This window comes from Cephus cinctus, unplaced genomic scaffold, assembly GCF_000341935.2.
Source record: "Cephus cinctus unplaced genomic scaffold, Ccin1 Ccin1_scaffold0494, whole genome shotgun sequence".
NCBI classification, from domain to species: domain Eukaryota; kingdom Metazoa; phylum Arthropoda; class Insecta; order Hymenoptera; family Cephidae; genus Cephus; species Cephus cinctus.
This window is the reverse complement of record NW_014333166.1, coordinates 9,276-27,475: the sequence shown is the minus strand read 5'-3', so window position 1 is coordinate 27,475 and position 18,200 is coordinate 9,276. Positions and strand designations below refer to the sequence as shown.

The 18,200-nt window shown below is 38.8% G+C and overlaps 1 protein-coding gene and 1 long non-coding RNA gene across 23 annotated transcripts in view; one reads left to right on the top strand and one right to left on the bottom strand.

Moving 5' to 3' along the window:
• LOC107268172 (glutamate-gated chloride channel) overlaps nucleotides 1-17,873 on the bottom strand; it is a 30,225-nt gene extending 12,352 nt beyond the window's left edge. For 5 of the 22 annotated variants that reach the window (XM_015740661.2, XM_025085517.1, XM_025085518.1 and 2 more), the window contains exons 1-10: nucleotides 17,690-17,873; nucleotides 12,811-12,981; nucleotides 12,194-12,294; nucleotides 8,891-9,037; nucleotides 5,664-5,728; nucleotides 4,767-4,987; nucleotides 4,524-4,606; nucleotides 4,283-4,423; nucleotides 2,111-2,203; nucleotides 108-260 (exon numbers count right to left, since the gene is read on the bottom strand). In XM_015740661.2, coding sequence (XP_015596147.1) covers nucleotides 108-260; nucleotides 2,111-2,203; nucleotides 4,283-4,423; nucleotides 4,524-4,606; nucleotides 4,767-4,987; nucleotides 5,664-5,728; nucleotides 8,891-9,037; nucleotides 12,194-12,294; nucleotides 12,811-12,971 — 1,165 coding nt within the window. In that variant the 5' untranslated portion in view covers nucleotides 12,972-12,981; nucleotides 17,690-17,873. Of the gene's footprint in view, nucleotides 1-107; nucleotides 261-2,110; nucleotides 2,204-4,282; nucleotides 4,424-4,523; nucleotides 4,607-4,766; nucleotides 4,988-5,663; nucleotides 5,729-8,890; nucleotides 9,038-12,037; nucleotides 12,295-12,810; nucleotides 12,982-17,689 lie in introns of all 22 variants that reach the window. The other 17 variants (XM_015740675.2, XM_015740679.2, XM_015740680.2 and 14 more) reach the window with 9 other exon arrangements.
• LOC107268178 lies at nucleotides 5,059-6,526 on the top strand. Its single transcript, XR_001537763.2, has 3 exons — nucleotides 5,059-5,446; nucleotides 6,181-6,282; nucleotides 6,376-6,526. It is a non-coding gene; the product is annotated as an uncharacterized LOC107268178 (long non-coding RNA).
• Nucleotides 17,874-18,200: the final 327 nt, after the last annotated feature.

Genomic DNA, 18,200 nt, shown 5'->3' with positions numbered 1-18,200 from the left:
TCTAATTACGTTAATAATTAATTTTACGATTAACGAGAGATCTTTCTTTCTTCTCTGTTAACAGTCAATTATTTTATATATTTCAGATTATCTTTTTATGGACTCACCGATCATAACGCGTGCTGGTACGGCGTTCCACTCGAGCCAGAAAGTTATGAAGGAGCTAGTTACTAGAATTATACCGGGTATGAATACCGTTGTGAAGTAGAATGCTCGATCTCTGGTGAAGATCAGATCCACCTTCAGACAGCTGTAGTTACCTGTTTGAGAAAGGATACCTTATGTTGTTTTTATATAGAGATATCATGGTGGTTTATCATGGGATATTTTTTGGACACCGTGTATAGATATCGGAGGCTTTGACAATGTTTAGAACTATTTATACATATTGTGGTTCTATGTGTCAAATGGATAATAAGGATGCTGGGTACTACTACTGTCGTACTGCTATTACTATTGCTGTTAAGATCAAGGTTTCTGACTACCAGGTTTTACCAGGGAGTGTAGACTTCTTTATTTGCTAAGGGGAAACATCCTGTATGGTCAGACACGGTTGGTCCAACTATACTCGGTTCGTCATTACTTCAAGGATAATGATTATAGCTTGGGTTAACGGCACGTGGTTTAGATCTTTTAGATTTATTTTCTGTGTATGTACCTATACACGGTGTTTCAAAAGTATTCTCAATCGTTCTTCGTATTTCTTTCGTTCTTTATATCCAGCTGAATCTTACACACTGTATATTTCACTTTTTTTTTAGCCGCTACTGTCACTTTCAGCCGCTACAGATGGAAACAGGCAGGGGATAAAAAGGCGTCTTTTTGGATGCTGAAGGAACTCTGGACATAGAAGCTTTATGTATTTGTTTCGTTTTGTAATGCCATCACGAGAAGCTGAAACACTCCCAAGTCCATACCAGGAGTTATACGATGACCCGTGAAATAATCGTCATGAAGATTACCACGGTTTTTTGGTTTCTAAGAATGAAATCTCTTCATGCATAAGACTATATTCATGAACTTGAAAGGAACGTTGAACATGTTTCCTCGTATTTATACAACTAGCATATATAATATACAGTACGTTTCATTCGTGAAAGCCCATACTGTTGGACAAGCACATCCATGAATGGCGTTCTAAAATTTTTATCTCGCAGAAGCCTAACGTAATGCTAACACAATGTATAATAAAATAGCGATAGTGGTAACAGAGATATTGTACGAAGTAAATGGAGAAACAAGATGTACATATATATCCCTGTATATACACATGTATATCCCTGTATATAGACATATATATACATTAAGGATAGACAAACATAAGAGCACAGAAATAGCGTCAGTGCCAGAGTGCGGCTGTATTTGACCAAAATGCAAATTCCACCTAGTCTCCTACAGCACGTTCCACCTTCGAGTTATCAGGCATGACTGGCATACTCGGTGACATAGTTCACGTACTCCTAGCGGTCGCATTGCAGTGGGGGAGATGGATACTGTCAGGTTGGGATGGATGAATCGATCGAGACTTGAGTGCAGGAACGATTCAATGAAGCAACTTTTGACAATGGAAAAAAGAAGAGAGTAAGTCATCGGTCAGAGGAATACTGGAGCAAAGAGAGAATTCTTAAAAAATTCTTGTATCGGGTAAAAACGTGTGTACTCAGACATTCGTTTCAAACGTTCGATGAAAAAAAAAAAAAAATAACTTTCATCCACAACTTTCACACCTGCTAAGATTCGCTTTTCCCTTTGCAGTCGAATATCAAGCACAAGCACAGCCAAACTGGACCGCATTGAGAATCATCAGCCAATAACGACAGCTTGATATGACGCTCCTAATTCTTAATGAATGATTTGCATGACGTAAAACAATTTCTTCTGACAAGCGTACGCCGATGATATTAATCAGGATGAGGTTGGCAGGTCTGACGCGTTGGTAAGCTTGGTCCTGTCTCTCTTTGATTCTCTCACACTTTCACACGTATTCAAAAGCTGATTTCTTCATTTTCTCAATGTCGTAAGTTCCTTTCTTTTCTTTTTTTTTTTTATTATATCTCTCTCTCTTTCTCTCTGTCAAGGGTCATTCTTAAGAGAGGTATGTGACCTTTACCTTGCTCCTCAAACCTGCGCTGGCACAGCGAGCACTTAGAGTCCCCGAAATCATCGAACTCGTCCTCGCAGTCAACGATCAGCTGTCCGTCAGCTGGAACAGAACAGCCACTATCTTGCCCGGGTCCTATCGATTCCCCTTATCTTCCTTTTTATTTATTTCTCTCTTTCTCTCTCTCTCCCCCTCTCTCTCCTGGTAAGACAATCCTTCACCGACTATGATATCACCTAAGTCACGCACTCATGGATCACATACTGGTGCGTTCACTCGATAGCACAGAAAAATATATATATTCTAGTAATTAAATTAGAAAAAAGAATATAATCCCTTTTCTTCTCATCACAGTGTTCACTTTCGGTATCTCATCCAATTCTATCGGATAACATTACACTCGCCACACTATCTATATAGTATATAGACCAAGCATAGCTCATCACCGTGGTTGGGATCCGCTGTTCAGTGTTATACAATTATTTTTTACTAATTCTTTGATAACCCTTAACAAGTATGTTTTATACGTATAACATATATTATCCCATGGAATAATGAGCTGTGGCAATTTCCATAGGATCCCAAAGTGAACCACGGCGAATCGACGTTAAGCGAGACAGGAACCAAGATTGCCAATGCAAATACTAATAGTACCTACTATACATACATATATATACATATATATATATATATATATATATATAAATACATATATATATATGCAGTAACATATCTAATATATTTCAAAATGACTTTCACACGCTATCTCATGCAATTGGTTATCACATATGCGGGGTGTATCATTTCTCTTTCATGTGCTCCTCACGTACCTCTACCAAGTTCCTTGTCTATCACACGCATGGTTCACACCACGTGCAGAGAAATTGTAATGGAGAGTAGCGAAAATATGGTATACCTTTCAGATCGGTATGTATATTCGTTATCAATGTATTTGGATAATTTAAAGAAATTAATTTTTTATTACTTTACTAGTAGAATTTTTTATTCTATTTGTCTTTTAGGATCTTTTTATTTTGAAAAGACGTGTAACGTGCTCAAGATCTTCTTTTTTGCTGTGACTACTAATGAAGTGCGAAGTGGTATGCTAATACGTAGGTGGGTACTGATACGTGTATATAGATAGACGTGTTACTAATCGGTGCTATTTATGGGAATAATTAACGCATTGTGCTGGGATTAATGGGATTGCGCTAGGCAAAGATACCACTGATTAGGAGATTTAGTGTTTGGAAAGTATATGCTCGTTATTGGATTCTAATCGTTGCACTACGATTCGACAATTGTTTGCATTGATAAGAGTGCATTGCAGCTGGTTGGTTATTGTTGTTTATTTTGATTAGGCATGGCTTTTGCATTTTTACAGACATTCGTCGATCACAGTACACAACTAGGGAATGTGAAAGTCTAAATAAATAACACTCTTCTACTTTGTCATACGGGATGCTGACTTACCTGATTGCTATTGGATCATTAAGTAGGATTTTTTAGCATCTTTGTTTCTGTCTACTTTTTTCTGGGAACTGATAGGAGAATTACCGATAGGACATATTCGATGTTCATTCCTAAGATAGACAGGGAGCTGTCACTGCTTCGTTATTGAATAGCGTAATGCATTATGGGTCTTGTGAAAAATGAAATATTTACTAGGTGGGACAATTTTTTTTTTTTTTAAAGCAGTGGAATTTATATTTGCAATACTGGAAGCGCGAGAGTGCACGTAGTTATCGTTTTCAGGTAAACTAATGTATACACTCGCCTGGGGCGCCATGGAGAATTTCAATTACTTTAATATTTTTTTTCTGTTTTTTTTTTTCAGAAGAGGCTAACCAGCTTTATCGATCCAAGTAGACTCGTGGAGTTATACAAGTGACGTAGGGTAATCGTGATACAGCGGTGGGATGCTGGTGCAACAAGACTCTATGGAAGAAATATATTTTCTCAAGGTTAGATAACTAATAATATATCTGTATCAGTGATATATTCTTCTCGTGAGGGATTGATAATCGAAGAATTTCTTACAGGCATCCAGTAAACAAAGGATCAGACACGTAAGGATGCGAAGGATAATCTGGAAGGATTTTCTATTGTGAGGTATATGTATATATAAATATATCAGTAAAAAGATAAATACTTTCAATTTCTTTTTAGGCAAACTCTTACCCCTCCAGCTAGCCTTTATCGGACAGGTGATTGTCTGATTCTGGATGAGATAGGCATTCAGGGTCGTTAGACTTGGACTTTTTCTCAAAGTGTCCTCATCGTTCTTCCACACGTACGTAATGGCTGTTTGCTCGTAGGATACTGAAAGATAAAGTAATTACAAGGAATCATCAAACTGCTTCGTGATCGTAGACAGCATCTTTGATTTATAGATTTATCAATAAAATCTCATTATACTTACTGCTCTCGATAGCGAATGAACACAGTGGGTCATCGAATGGGAATATATTGAGTCTTCCCTGACAGGATAATATGAGATGACGTCTGAAATTAATTTTTAGTTTAATGACAGTTTCTAGGATATCGTATAGAAAATAGTTTATGAATGAAAAGGATTGTTTTTATAAAGATCAAATACTGTTTGTGTAAAAGTAAATAGGCTAAGTTCGGGTGGTGCGTCTGTAATAGTTAATTTTGATAATACCGCATAAGGTAATTGACGGTTCCATTTCGATATATTCGCAAAGCGAAATGGACCGGGATAAGAGGATCCTTGAAGTCTCCGTGCATTATGAAATACGTGTCCGGGAGCCAGATGTCGTTGTGATGATGAATCGCATTGAGAAACTCGTAACGAGATCTGTTGCTGTATCGCAGACGAGGATCGTACCATTGTTGCTGCAGGAGAAACTCCACTTCGTATTTCTAGTACGTGAAATGTAAAGAAAGGCAAAGAATTATATTAAGATTGTATAACGGGTATGATAAAAAGAGGAATATAAACAGAGAGAATTAGAATGGGTGTATATAGACTGTAATAGAGATAGCTGAATGCGTATTGATAATTATTAGTGAATAAAACTACTAAATAAAATGATTGACGTAAAAAAGCTCTTAAAATATCTCGAGTAACTTCTAACGACTAATTTTATTTTATATCAACGTGTGTGCAGTTCTAATTCAATTAATCACTAGACTCCTCTCTTTTTATTCTACTTAGAAAATTATTTCATTAACGTAGAACTTCCGGTTTTATATTCCAAAAGTTCACTTTTCGTTATACATGTTTAGGTCGGGACACGGAATATGCAAAATTAAAGCAGACTATCCCTGATGGAAAAAGTATAACGGATTTATTAACCCACTGAGATTGGAGATGCAAAGGTAATTTTACTTTTTTTTGTCTTTTTAACATTTTTTATTACATTATTACTCTAGGGGAATTCAGTTTATTCGCTTTTTTTTTTGTCTTTTTACTCTAGAAATTCTCACGACTACGTATTAGTTGTACCAGTGCGAAGTCGGAACATTAGAGTCAGTGCTTTAGAGAAATGAATCAAGTTTTTGGTGATTGGAAAAAAAAAGATCAATTGTCAATTACCAAACTAGATTCGTCGGGGGAAGCCAGACTCAAGAGCAATACGCTCACGTTGACGGTCAAAGTTCCTGAAACAGATATTACGAGAATATTTTAGCTTATTCCGTATCGTCCGATAATTAAAATAAAAATGATTGCTTTTAAAATCCAAGAGACAGCCAAGCGGAAGTCTCTCGTATAAAGCAAAGAATAAAGTTGCATTGAGAACCAGGGAGACCTCTCGCGGTTCTCGCGTATCTTAACGAGAGAAATAAAATAATACCGGAATTCAAGCGACGTCGATTTTTTTGAAAAATTGTTGCGTCAACCGCGCCAGTCCTCCCAATAATAAAAAAAAAAAGAAAAGCTACACTACGTACATACGAGCGATTTGTCACTGTCCATCAAATCGTGGCACGTGATCATTGCCATTTCCTTAACAGTTCAAACTAACGAACCAGCGTCATACACACACGTCCACTTATTCATTTTTCCTATTTTTTCTTTTTTTCTTACTTTTTTCTCGCTTTTTTTCTTCCAGCTAACAACACAACCATTACGCAAAAGCATCGAGCGATCGTCGTGACGCCAAAGACGGTCATTTGATAAAGGACATTCGTGAGAAACGGAACGATTATAAAACGTGAGAATCACTAAATTAATTATATAAAACATAAAGAAAAATAAATCATATAAAGTTTGTTGATTTTTTTAATAAACTTTTTTTTCTTTCAAGTATAAACCAAGAACAAAGATTTCGTGACGAATCAGATACATCCAAGATGAAGTGTCGCTTCCCCTGGGAGACCCTTCTTCTCTGCCTGACTGGTAAGACAGCTTTGATTAATTAAATTAATGATAACGATCAAAAAGTAAGTGGCGCGAAAAAAAAAATGTGTTTAAATTGCGCTCACGACGATGGCGTCGAATATATCTAACATATATATAGTATACAGATATATATGTGTATACATATAGGGATTCTCTGTCGGTGAAAGCATACAAAATTTTTGACAGCATCGCAACGAGAATTCCTTAAGGCTGTACTGCATAGGTATGAGCGTGTACAATAAACGACCAACTTCTAAGTTAAATAATGCTAGACAGGCTGAAGCGTTTTTTGTATTTTTTTCAAATACGTATATATGTATATATACTAACGAGCCATGCTGTGCACATGCAGCAGCTTGGATTTTGCCGACAGTTACGTTCACGGAGTTGCGGTTAGGACTTGAGCGACGACTGAAATTGATCTGAAGTTTCATGAAAATCAAAGAGTCCCAACAGCGACCTCGTTCTCGTTACCCATAATCCCAAAATATATTTATTGAATATTTTTCCAATATCCTCATTCACGATTGATTCTATTGCAAAACTATAAATAATCTGTCGACAAAAATAATACTACGATAATAAGTTTTTATCATGACCATACGAAACGGCCGCATCGCGGTCGCGTATGAATTTTGAAAATTTGTATTCGACAAAAACCAAAAAAAGAATTGCAATAATTGCGAACCCGATACTTTTCACGTATTTCTGTATAATTCCAAGCGGCCGCGAATCGGTGTAAAATGCATGTGTTACGGATGGGCGTAAAGAGCGATTATGCCAAATGCCATTGAAATATACGACCCAAATTAATGACGTATAATTCATCGAAAAAAAAAGAAAATATCGTGAAAAACTTTTTCCCTCCAAGATGAGTCTTTTACGATAATACAAAATGTCGTCTTCCCTCACATGGTCAATGTTACCCCTGTCCAGTCAAATGCCACGTGTGCCTCGTCTTGTAAAAATATTTCAAATTTAAAACGCAGCGACCAGCGAGGTTGCAGAGAGTCCACGTAAGACCTCATTAAAAACGTTAATTATATGTGTCACGGCTATCACGTCATGGATCTATATACGTATATAAGCTTCCTGAGCTTACCAACTTTCCGTATAAGAATCGATAAGCGATATCAAATGTAAATTCACGCAATTTTTCATTGTCGGTAAGACGTATATAGCTAATAAATATTAATTAAACGATCGATGCATTAAGCAACAAAACCCCGAGACGTTCGCGATAAGAACGTTACGGCGGTCAGACACGTAATATACCTAACCTGTATATATATAATATAGGTACGAATACAATAAACAAGACTTCGATTTGCATTACTCGTTCCAGTGCATTGCTCGTTATTTTATTTATTATGAAAATTAGCCATTTTTCCTCTGATATAGAACACCCAATGACGTAACACGTATATGAACATGAAAGAACGATGGATTCAATTAACGTACGATTTCATTCTGCGAATGATTCCTTATCAATGATTCTCTCTGTATGACAATGGGGTGTTTTTCAAATAGAATTCTTTTTGTACTGTCTTTACACACGTGTTTACGAATTACGTAAGGCTACAGCCACAACTAGCATACACATCGCAAATGACACTCCCACAACAGATATGTGTGAGTCGTATATATAGATATACATGCAATATATATATTGTATGGATATCTATAGACTATGTAAAACGTACAGGTAAACAATTATGTATATTAGCGAACACGTACACGCACACACACGCTTTATTTTTTTTTTCACACACACGCACAGACGCACATATACCACGATCCTTACAGTGTCATGTGTGTGTGGGGGGGGGGGAGAATGTATTGTGCCCGGGGTCGAGGTCGGACCAGGTCAATTTTTAATCAAGAAATAAAAGTTATCGAGAGATAATTTAAAAAAAAATGGATTTTCGATCAGATCTGATTTTTTATAATTCTGAGGGAATTCGGGGTTATAGTGTGAAAAAAAATAGGAATGACGATTGATAACAAAGACTCCAATGTAGATTCTTTTTGCGATGTCAATAATTTATTTTTATTGTGAAGTTCAATCGACCTGCAAACCCCCGCACCGTTGTGGATTCGCCTTTACAGTCCGTTCAGGAACCAATGGTCGTCCGACAAGACAGTTTCTTTAATGACGTAATTAGAAAGAATGACTGTTGCCATCACAATTGGAACACACGGTATCCAAGATTGTACAAAAGAGTTTGGCACGGGCCGAGGGGAAGGGACTGTCGAGTGATTGTTGTACAGGTTCGAAGGAATGGAGTGGTTTTTTTTTGGTTGTGGAAAATATTATATTCCAGTCAGACTGGCACGTCACTTCCTGAATGGACCACGTGGGCGAATTGCAATCGTGATTAGGAAAAGTTTTGGTTACGAAATTAAGCAGCGGGACGGACCGCGAAGGTGAGTGCGAAGGTGTTGGTGCGGCGTGTAGTGGTTATTGTTCTGGTTCTTGTTCTGCTTGGGGTTGTTAGAGATCGTCGACTCGTTTGTCAGGCTGGTTGCGTCACCAGGCCATCGCAATCCGCAGCAGAAATCCGCATCTGTAACACCCAATAACCCTTGCCTACTAGATGTCCTGCTAGATTTTTTTTTTTTTCAAGGCCATGACTTTTTTTTTCATCCCTTAGGTCGATATCAAATTTCAATTGCGGAGTCTATGTATGATTAAAAAAATTTTTTCTCTGTCTTCTTCAATCACTCTGGGAGGAACAACACTCTGTCGTGCTGTCTCTGTCATACTTTCACGTTTCTGAAATAATTCTATCCATAACGAGGTTTTTCTTCTAATTTGTCTTATTTGGACAATTTTTTTTGGTAATTTTGAAAAATTATTATTTTTTTTTTCTTAACCTCTCTTTCAATCGGGCTCGCAACTCTTTCGACTCGCATTCTCTCAATCTCGCACTCACTCGTATGTCTGCGCATGTCGTGTGTGTAAATTTAGGGGTTGTCGCGAGGACTTATCTCCCATTCAGGATTTTAGTGTATGTGTGCGTGTTTATTACGTGTTCTATCCTTAAGGGGATGGTTTTCCCTCCGAGGAATGTACTACTGTGTAGGTCGGGGTTAAGGGAGTGTTTGCTTATTACCTGGTAAGGGGGAGGTCGGCTTTCTCTATAGCTTGGTGGTAAAGGTCAACGTCGATTATTACGGGTATATAGTGTGTACAAATTATTATTTTTAAAAACCATACCAGTATCATTGGGAAACTCTCTAATTATAGCAATATTTTTTTTCTCTATTCTCGTATATATACGTATTAATTTATTGTATGTACAATTACACACTGGGAAGGATCGTCGTTAAGTTTCGTCATGTATATTTTTTATATCGATTGGGGCTTATTTTTTTCATCCCCATTAATTATACGAAAGTTAGTTTTTCTTTAGAAAAAGTTTTCCGAAATTTATATTTTGTGACCACCAAAAATTTCAGACCCATACCCAAGCAATTGTGCAGCAACGAGAGGGATGTTTTTTGTCTAATAAAATTTTTTCATACATTTTGAAAAAAAAATTAAAAAATTTCTCTTTCAAATCAACCCTACTGATTTTTCACTATTTTTTAATTTGACCAAGCAAACCTTGTTATTTGACCAAATATTTTTAGTCTCTCCAGAAATACGTACTCTTCCTTGACGTAGATACAATCGTAGGAAACCCCTGTAACAGCCGCAAACCTTTTGTACAGCCAATACAAAGAGTCACTACTGACTTACAAACCCCTAGCGCGGAACAAAGAAATATTTCTCCATTGTGTTCGCATTTCCCCCTTACCCCAAAAGGAGTCAATTCTGAACGATGAAGTATGCATATAACTACACAGTCATTTATAGTTACCATGTAAACGTTACGCAATGGAAAAAAAAGAAAATCAAATTTACATTCACGACGGACATCGTCCCTCGGCAAAATCCGTAGAGAATACGAAAAATAACAACCCTCTCATTCGTAGCACACTTTACGCAATTCTCCAAGCGTTTTCGCAACCCCCACAAGGAGCACTCCAGAGTAGCTGTGTCTTTTGCATTCGAGGGATGATTTGTTCATTCCACCCCTGTTGCCCTCCCCCCTCATCCCGTTACAAAGTTAATTATCCTGCCCTGCAGATAAAATATTTAAAAAACAAGAAAGTGGTTTTGGTAAATCCAAATAAAATGAGAAGAATACAAAAGAAGCATTTTACGCATTTTCATCCCCCGTGAAAGCTAGAAATTTCTCTCTTTTTTTTTTCTTCATTCCCCCACAAGTAATGCGTCGTGGCAAACACGGAGTGCTCCTGCAGGATCAAGTTTTACTATACATACGTATACATATATGTGTATTATATACAAAGTAGAAAAAAATTATTATTATCGTTAATATATATAAAAGCTAAATTCGTATAGCGGCGCAATAATGTAATATAGAAAAAAAAAAATATTATTCGCGCATAAAAAGGCATAAATACTACAGTGTGATAGCGTTTTGCAAGCATTTTTGGCAAGGCTCGCGTTTACTGCAGTGACTCAGCTTGAAGATCACGTGTAATTAGTAAAATCGCTAATTACGCGTGGATCGATAAAGCTTCAAATTTGCTGAACTCGCTGTACTTCTTTTTTCTCTTTCTTTCTTTCTTTCTTCGTTCTTTTATTTTTTTCTTTTTTTTTTGTTACGTTACTGGCCAGTGCAAGGATACATATGTATAATATACACTGTGTTACTTTATATACCGAACCAAGGGCCTCTCGGCCAATCCACGTCGGAACTAGAACGATTTACGAGCAGGGTTATAGGTGGAAACTGTCCGGGAGAGTGTTGAGTATATATATATATATATATATATATATATATATATATATGGGTATTACCATCGCGCTTACACGAATTGAGGAACCTGGGGAATTTCCTTTGGATCCGGTTAAGATTGGCGACAAGCTTTGCGGATTTGTTATCGATTTCCTGCTTGAGAATTCCAAGGCATATATTACATGCATATAGATGTGAAACCTTGAGTAAAAAAGGCCGCAACGCAAGATCCTGGGTGATTTCTGTAATTCGCAATTTCGATCAGGGAATTGTTATTGCAAGCACGTTTATACAAGGTGACACGCGATGTTTGAAATTACCGTGATGAAAAATAATAAATTGATAAGACCCCCCCCCTCCACCGTACGTAATACGCATACAGAACAGTTTCGTGGTATGTTAAATTAAAAAAAATAGAAAGAATAATTAATGATAAAATTAAAATGTTTGTAAAAAGCAAAAAAAGATTTACATCAACCACAATTAGGGGAGTTTCAATGCGACGACGGTGGTAGGCAGGAAATGCTAGTGAAAATGTAAAATTTTTCTTTTAAGGAACGACCTGGCCTCAGGGAGCAAAGCGTTCGCTCTATGGACTAAGGGTCGGTCCTCATCGCGCACCGATACTTGTTGCACCCTCGTCCATAGCCGAGGCGTTTGGTTTGGCCTGTACGGCCCTGGTTCGGCCGAGCGCATCCCTACGTTAAATAATCTGCACTGAGGACTGCTTGACAGGGCCTTGTATTTGTATACCCTTTTGTCGGGGGGTGAGCAGTGAACTATGGTTGTGTGGTGCTGTGTGATGGTAGTGCCGGTGATGTTTGAGGTGCTCGGGGTGGTCGGGGTCATTGGGGTCGAGGTCAGGGATGTAGTCATCTTGGCGAGTATGGGGCGGGGGCCTCAGTGTACCTTGGACCGGGGGTAGAAGCCGCTTGTCGTACCGGGTCGACAGCAGCAGGTTGTCCAGGATCTCCTTGTCCGATTTTCCCTCCTCGAAGCTGCAACATAACCTGTTGTGAAGACAGTCAGGACCTTCGGTATATCGAAGCCGTCAAGGTCCTGACCATTATAACGTAGGAGAGGTCACGTGTAAATATCCATATAGGAGATCATGCAAATCTAACGTCCTTTGAACCTGATCAAAGGGGGTTCGGCAACTGCTAATAGAGTCAGCTGTCAGTTTGTGAACTGGTCCAGTGAGTCAGGTATTACATAGTTAGGTATTATATATAGTGCATATAGTTATTATGCATATGCAGTGGAACCTGCCGAAGGATGTAGTTCAGCATTATCAGGTATGTACAGGGTTATTCAAGTTCCACTAATTAAACATACAAAGCACCCTGTACCTATGTATACAGGGTCATTCGGTATTGACCTACCGTCCGAAGATGGTTTCACTAGTGGAATAAAATGTTAACGCTAAGCTCAGTCGGTAAAGTCACTTCCGAATGATCCTGTAGGATTTCGTATTGACGTGTCTCTCTATCGAGTGTCCCGAGTCTAAGGATTTATTTAATACGTACATGTCCTCTGAACGCACGAGGGTGGCTAGGGTCAGGGCGAGGGTGAGGACACAGAAGGTCGTAAGGATGAGGGAACTTGCGAGGGAGGCGAGAGACAGCGAGAGGATGGGTGATAGGCGGCTGCCACCACCCATACGCCGCCCTAGCGCCACCCAACCCATTCTATGTCATCTGGAACAGAAAGAACAGCGTGAAATTAGCGTCACTTCCGGCGGAAGTCGGACGTGAGATTGTGGATGGTGCTTAGAAGGAAGACGAGTCAAATGGATACGATAAGGAAGAGACGAAGAAACGAATATAGGGGATGTGGAGTAAATGCAAAAAAATATAGGAAAAAAAGATGGCGGGCGGATCTCTGGGAGCCAAACAATCAAATTTTCAGGTCAGACTTTAATTGGGTCGAACGTTAGGTATAGGTCGTGACCAACGTGGTTTTTTCAAATTTTTAGCCTGGTACTTTCAGGTTAAAATTTAAAACATTCCTTCTGCACGATTGCAATGTTCTGAGCCCCTACGAGCCCTATTTTTACGCTAGTGTAATATATTATATGTATTTCTTTTTGGTTAGATATTAATTGAGCTGGTGGAATTAATATCTCGTGGGACAATCCTCTGCGGAGGGGCCATGGAGTCTGATGATATCTGAGGAGTTTGGATTCAGGATGGAATTAATTATCATGGTGGTTTCTCGTGGTTTTGATGAGAGTCACGCTCGTCAAACATTTCCAGTAATTAAAGTGATCGTCGAATTCGCGAATAATTAACGCAGAGGCGTTTCAACATTATTGTTATTATTTGATCACGTGGGACAGATTCTGCCAGCATTGTTTTATCTGTTAATCCTCCTTTACTTTTTTACCCTTAATTTTTTATTTGCCATTTTTTTTTTACTTCTCAGCCCAATCGCGAAATACGTTATGTATATACAGGGCTGCGGGGATCGGAAAACTTTTTCCAAGCTCAATCATCCCCTTGACGATTTTTCCCCCATCGTGAAACTCCAGCGCGTCCGTCGCTTCCGGTTTCACCTTGTTACCTCAGCGTTGTTTCACGGCTGACTCAATACGTCTCTTCAAGTTACATCCGGCTGAAGTTGTCGATGCTATAAATACCTTAGACGCTCGCCTGACCTTTGACAACCCAGGGCAAAGTACACCCCTGAGAATTTTCCAAAGTTTTACTTCAAGAATAACACCACCACGGTACACGTAGCAGGAGTGAATTTAATTGTAAAAAAATAAGGGATGGACAAATAAATCAACAAGGGGTTTGTTTAAGGCCGTGCGAAGAAATTACTTGGGCAATTTGACTAAGTTCTATCAGAAGGGTTTCTAATGCCGTACATATCCAAGAAAGCCGATTACATACGCTCAGTTGAACCGGATGGCTTGACAGTGCTGGTATAAAATACCCTTAGAGGCGCGGGAAAATTTAAATAGTCTTAATATCCAAGTCCAAGGGTTTACAGGATCTTTCAGAATTACTTGAAAACTCAAGCGAACCCGTTAAAATCTTCATCCCTTTTGAAGTGGGTTGAGACCTCGTGTCTAAGAAGAGACAAGAGCCACTGTCATTTCTCTTTCTCGTCCACGTAATGGAGCGAGAGGTGACAGCCAAGTAGTCACTTAAGGGTCTACGTGCTAGATTTGAATTTATCACGTTGAAAATCTTGACGCTTGTCGACCTGGGATATTAGCTGGTATCGTCCATAGATTAGATTTAGTATATGAAAAGGATCAAGGTAAACGAATTTAACCTATACCGTACAAGACATAGGTGCTGATGCAATTTTTTAATTTATTTATAACAATTTTTGATACCATCGTTAATATTGACCGGTGACGTCTCTTATTTTCTGAAAATTGATCTGACGTCATACGATCCCATTGCTATTGCATAAACACGGTTCAACCTCTTGACGCTTGGAGGCCTCCAGGGTGTTTCACGGAAGGTCGTGTTTGCACTCTCGTAACTTCACCAGGGAAAATGCTAACTGAACTTGTCGCCCTGGGCTATCACTTAAGCTTGACCGGTGTATACCGACTTAGGCTTATCGTTTTACAAAGGGATCATTAACCTCTTAGAGTCTATCTCGTAAAGTGCTCTAGATCAGCCTGTACTACGTGATACAACACAATTTCTTACAAGTTCCTCGGATGGTTACCGTATTAATTAAAATCGAGTTTAAAAAATTTTACTAAAATAAATACGGAAGGTATCTCATTCTTAGAGTCACAAAATGAGAAGGTAACAAAAATTGTTATACTTAAATAATAACGTACAACAGTTTTTACATTGACGCACGTGTGTCGAGACTGAAGCATCGATAAACGTTGTTTGTATGGTATTGACGAATTTTCGTAGATTGAAAAAAATCTAGTATTCTTTTCCAGGAAGCAAAAATCCAAAAGAGCCTAATCGGAAGTTGCGGTTTCAATGGATATGTAAAACAATGGTAGTCGAAGCTCTCTCGCGCTTGTTTCTGTTGTTGTACAGTGCCGAGGGTTGTGCAGCGGGTGGTTAGTGTAAAAGAACTTTAGGATGTTGGGTAGCAGTGGCGCTCGTAGAAAAGGTCCGTTCGTTGTCAGACGGCCGAGCGCTTGGCAATGCTACCAACCATACAGCTGATGTTCAGCCGATCAATACGGGGCGTTGCGGCACGAAACGCTACGGACTACGTCACGTGGCTTAGCCCGACCCATTCTGAGTCCCTTCCCTGCGCGACTGCTACAGGGTGTTTCGAAAGGCATATTCGAAGAGGAAAAAGAATTTTGCAAATAAGTTTAGGAGTGACAATATTTTTTACATTTAAATCGACAGCTGTCTGACGTATCCCCCTTCTTCTAAATATTTTTCACAAACAACATACAGTTTTCATTGTCGATGAAATTTTGGAAAAAATTATAATGGCTCAGGATAAGTTACCATGCGTTTTGAAAAGCCTTGTACTATTTTTTTTATTATATATATCCAAGGGCTGTGACCGTCTTTCTGGAGTCACCTATGGTATCAGATTGACTGGGGACGCCATTGAGCCAGACGCTCGGACGCCAGGCGTCGTTACGTGCCTGCACGCCAAACGGAAAGCTATTCCAACCGGTAGAGAAGTCGCTGTAGTTTCCTTGTGACGCGAGCATACATTAATATTCATAATTAATGGTAGCGAGCATCACGATATTACAGTATATCAGACATAGTAACATTGTCCTCTTATCAACCTGAATGTGAAATGTAATTTGCAATTTCTATTAGGATATCATATAAATTTATCATATTTCGTTTTCTTATCTTTTTCGAAATTCACTTTAAAGATTCATAGCTCTTGAATCTCTCTATCTCACTCGGTTACCTATTAAAGGGACCTGGACATCCTGACCCACTTAGAACGGCTGGATGACGAAGCTATAACCCATGCAGATAACTCCTCCATGGTCTCTCATTTATTTTCCACCCTCATCGCCTTAACCAAAAAAAAACCCGTGACAGCGTCCCTCCACAAAAACCGCTAAAAGCCGAGCCCCGATTCTCCGGGAAGTTTTGTAATCTTCGCTGTTATTTACGATTTTCAAGGAGTAGAGCAAAGGACGTCCGGGGGAGTGTCTACGTTCTCCATCCTTAAGAAAGCCCAAAAATAGGTATTTATCGAGGATGAAGATATCGATAAAAATATTACTCAATTATCACAGTCCGAGCCAAGAGTATCGATCAGTGTGCAATCCTGATTAAACCATCAGGGGGCAATGAAAATGATGAAATTTTTACGTCCAACCCTCTATGACGTTAATTCATATAAAATCTTACAAGCGTGTTCTTGGGAACAACATTACGGCTATTAACTACCCTTGTTATTGGCTGACGAAGATTATTCAGGAAGTATAGTAATACCTGTAGCATAGTAATATTCTTTCGATACTGCCCAAGGGTTTAGTCATATACTTCATTTTACTTTGAACCCTGACGTCTTCACGTAGCTAACCTATTGCCTTCATCCCCTTAAGTTTTACTCCCTGCTGTAAGGTAGATACTACTACGTGGTCAGGTGTCTCGTGGATGAATAGGATGTGACTCAGGCGATCTTTGAGGGCGCGGAAGGGATTGGGTAGGACGGTAGGCCAAGGTCGTTGGGAGGGTCGAATGATTAACGACGGGAAATGCGCCCTTGCGTTAACCGGACAAATAACTTTGGGTAGGTGTTCTCTTTGACTTTTGACTTCAGCCTGGTCACCTGTTAAATGTATGATTTATAAGAAAACATGTAATCATTTTGAAATTAGCTTTTGGTTGATTATTACATAAATTCAATAATAAATATACTGTCCTTATTTCTGCTATGAATATTTATTTTAATACTTATTTTTTTTATTCTTGCAATTTTAAATAAGGGTCAAAAATTCTCACGGGATATTAAGGGTTGCTTCTTTTATCCTAAGACAAATCGTATGGCATAAGCCATGGGAAATCAGAAAGACTCAGGAAGCTTCTGTTGAATCATTCAGGTCACGTTTTTAAGGAACGACTGGTACCGTTTGTACCTTGGGTATTAAAGGTACCACTCATTTTGCTTGGCAGTCTTGCAAAGTTTAATTTTATTTTTATTTTTATGGCTTTCTTGGAGAATTTTAAACCGTTGGATCAGTGTTCTATTGATTTATTTGACTTTTTCTGGCAGTGTCTGAACGGGTACCGGAAATATATGATCCGAAACAGGGTCAATTGGCTGAATAGATCCGTTACCTATTCTACTGGCTTGTAAGACGAATTGAGGGTTGTGAATGGTGCCAAATATAAGACATAAAAATTAAAAAAAAAATCGAAAAAACTCAAATCGATTAGAACGTACTGTTGTTCGAAATTTAAAAAAAATGCCGTAATACTTTACCTTAGCGATAGAAATGTGGCTGGCCGCAACGGACGAGGCAGATTGCCGCTTTTCGTTGTGTAGGCTCCTTTAACTTTTTTCCCCGCGCATCGCCGGCTCCTGTCCCCTTTCCCTTTGCGAAAAAATCGCCGGAGCCCTTAGCTCGCCATATTGTCTTTCCCACGCTTCCGCTCCGGTGTCTGGAAGAAATATAACCGGAAATGAAATAACCAAGTAAGCCTGAGCTCGTCGCTTTCGTCCGAGCAGATATTTTATTTCGTACCGTAAAACAAGTAAAAGACATTCGAAGTAGCCGTTGGAAAAAAGTAAAACGTAAGGATAACAGGGAATTTAAGAACGCACAAGAATACAATAAGACCCATGTGTCAAGGTACATCAGATCCGGTACAGATGTATTCCTCTTCCAGCAGAAAAGTCAGTTCAGCTGGTAAACCATAGACTATACCTTCTAATACAACCGACAGTCTGCCGTAGCATCGTGGATTACAAGAACAGCTATGCCTTTTCTTAA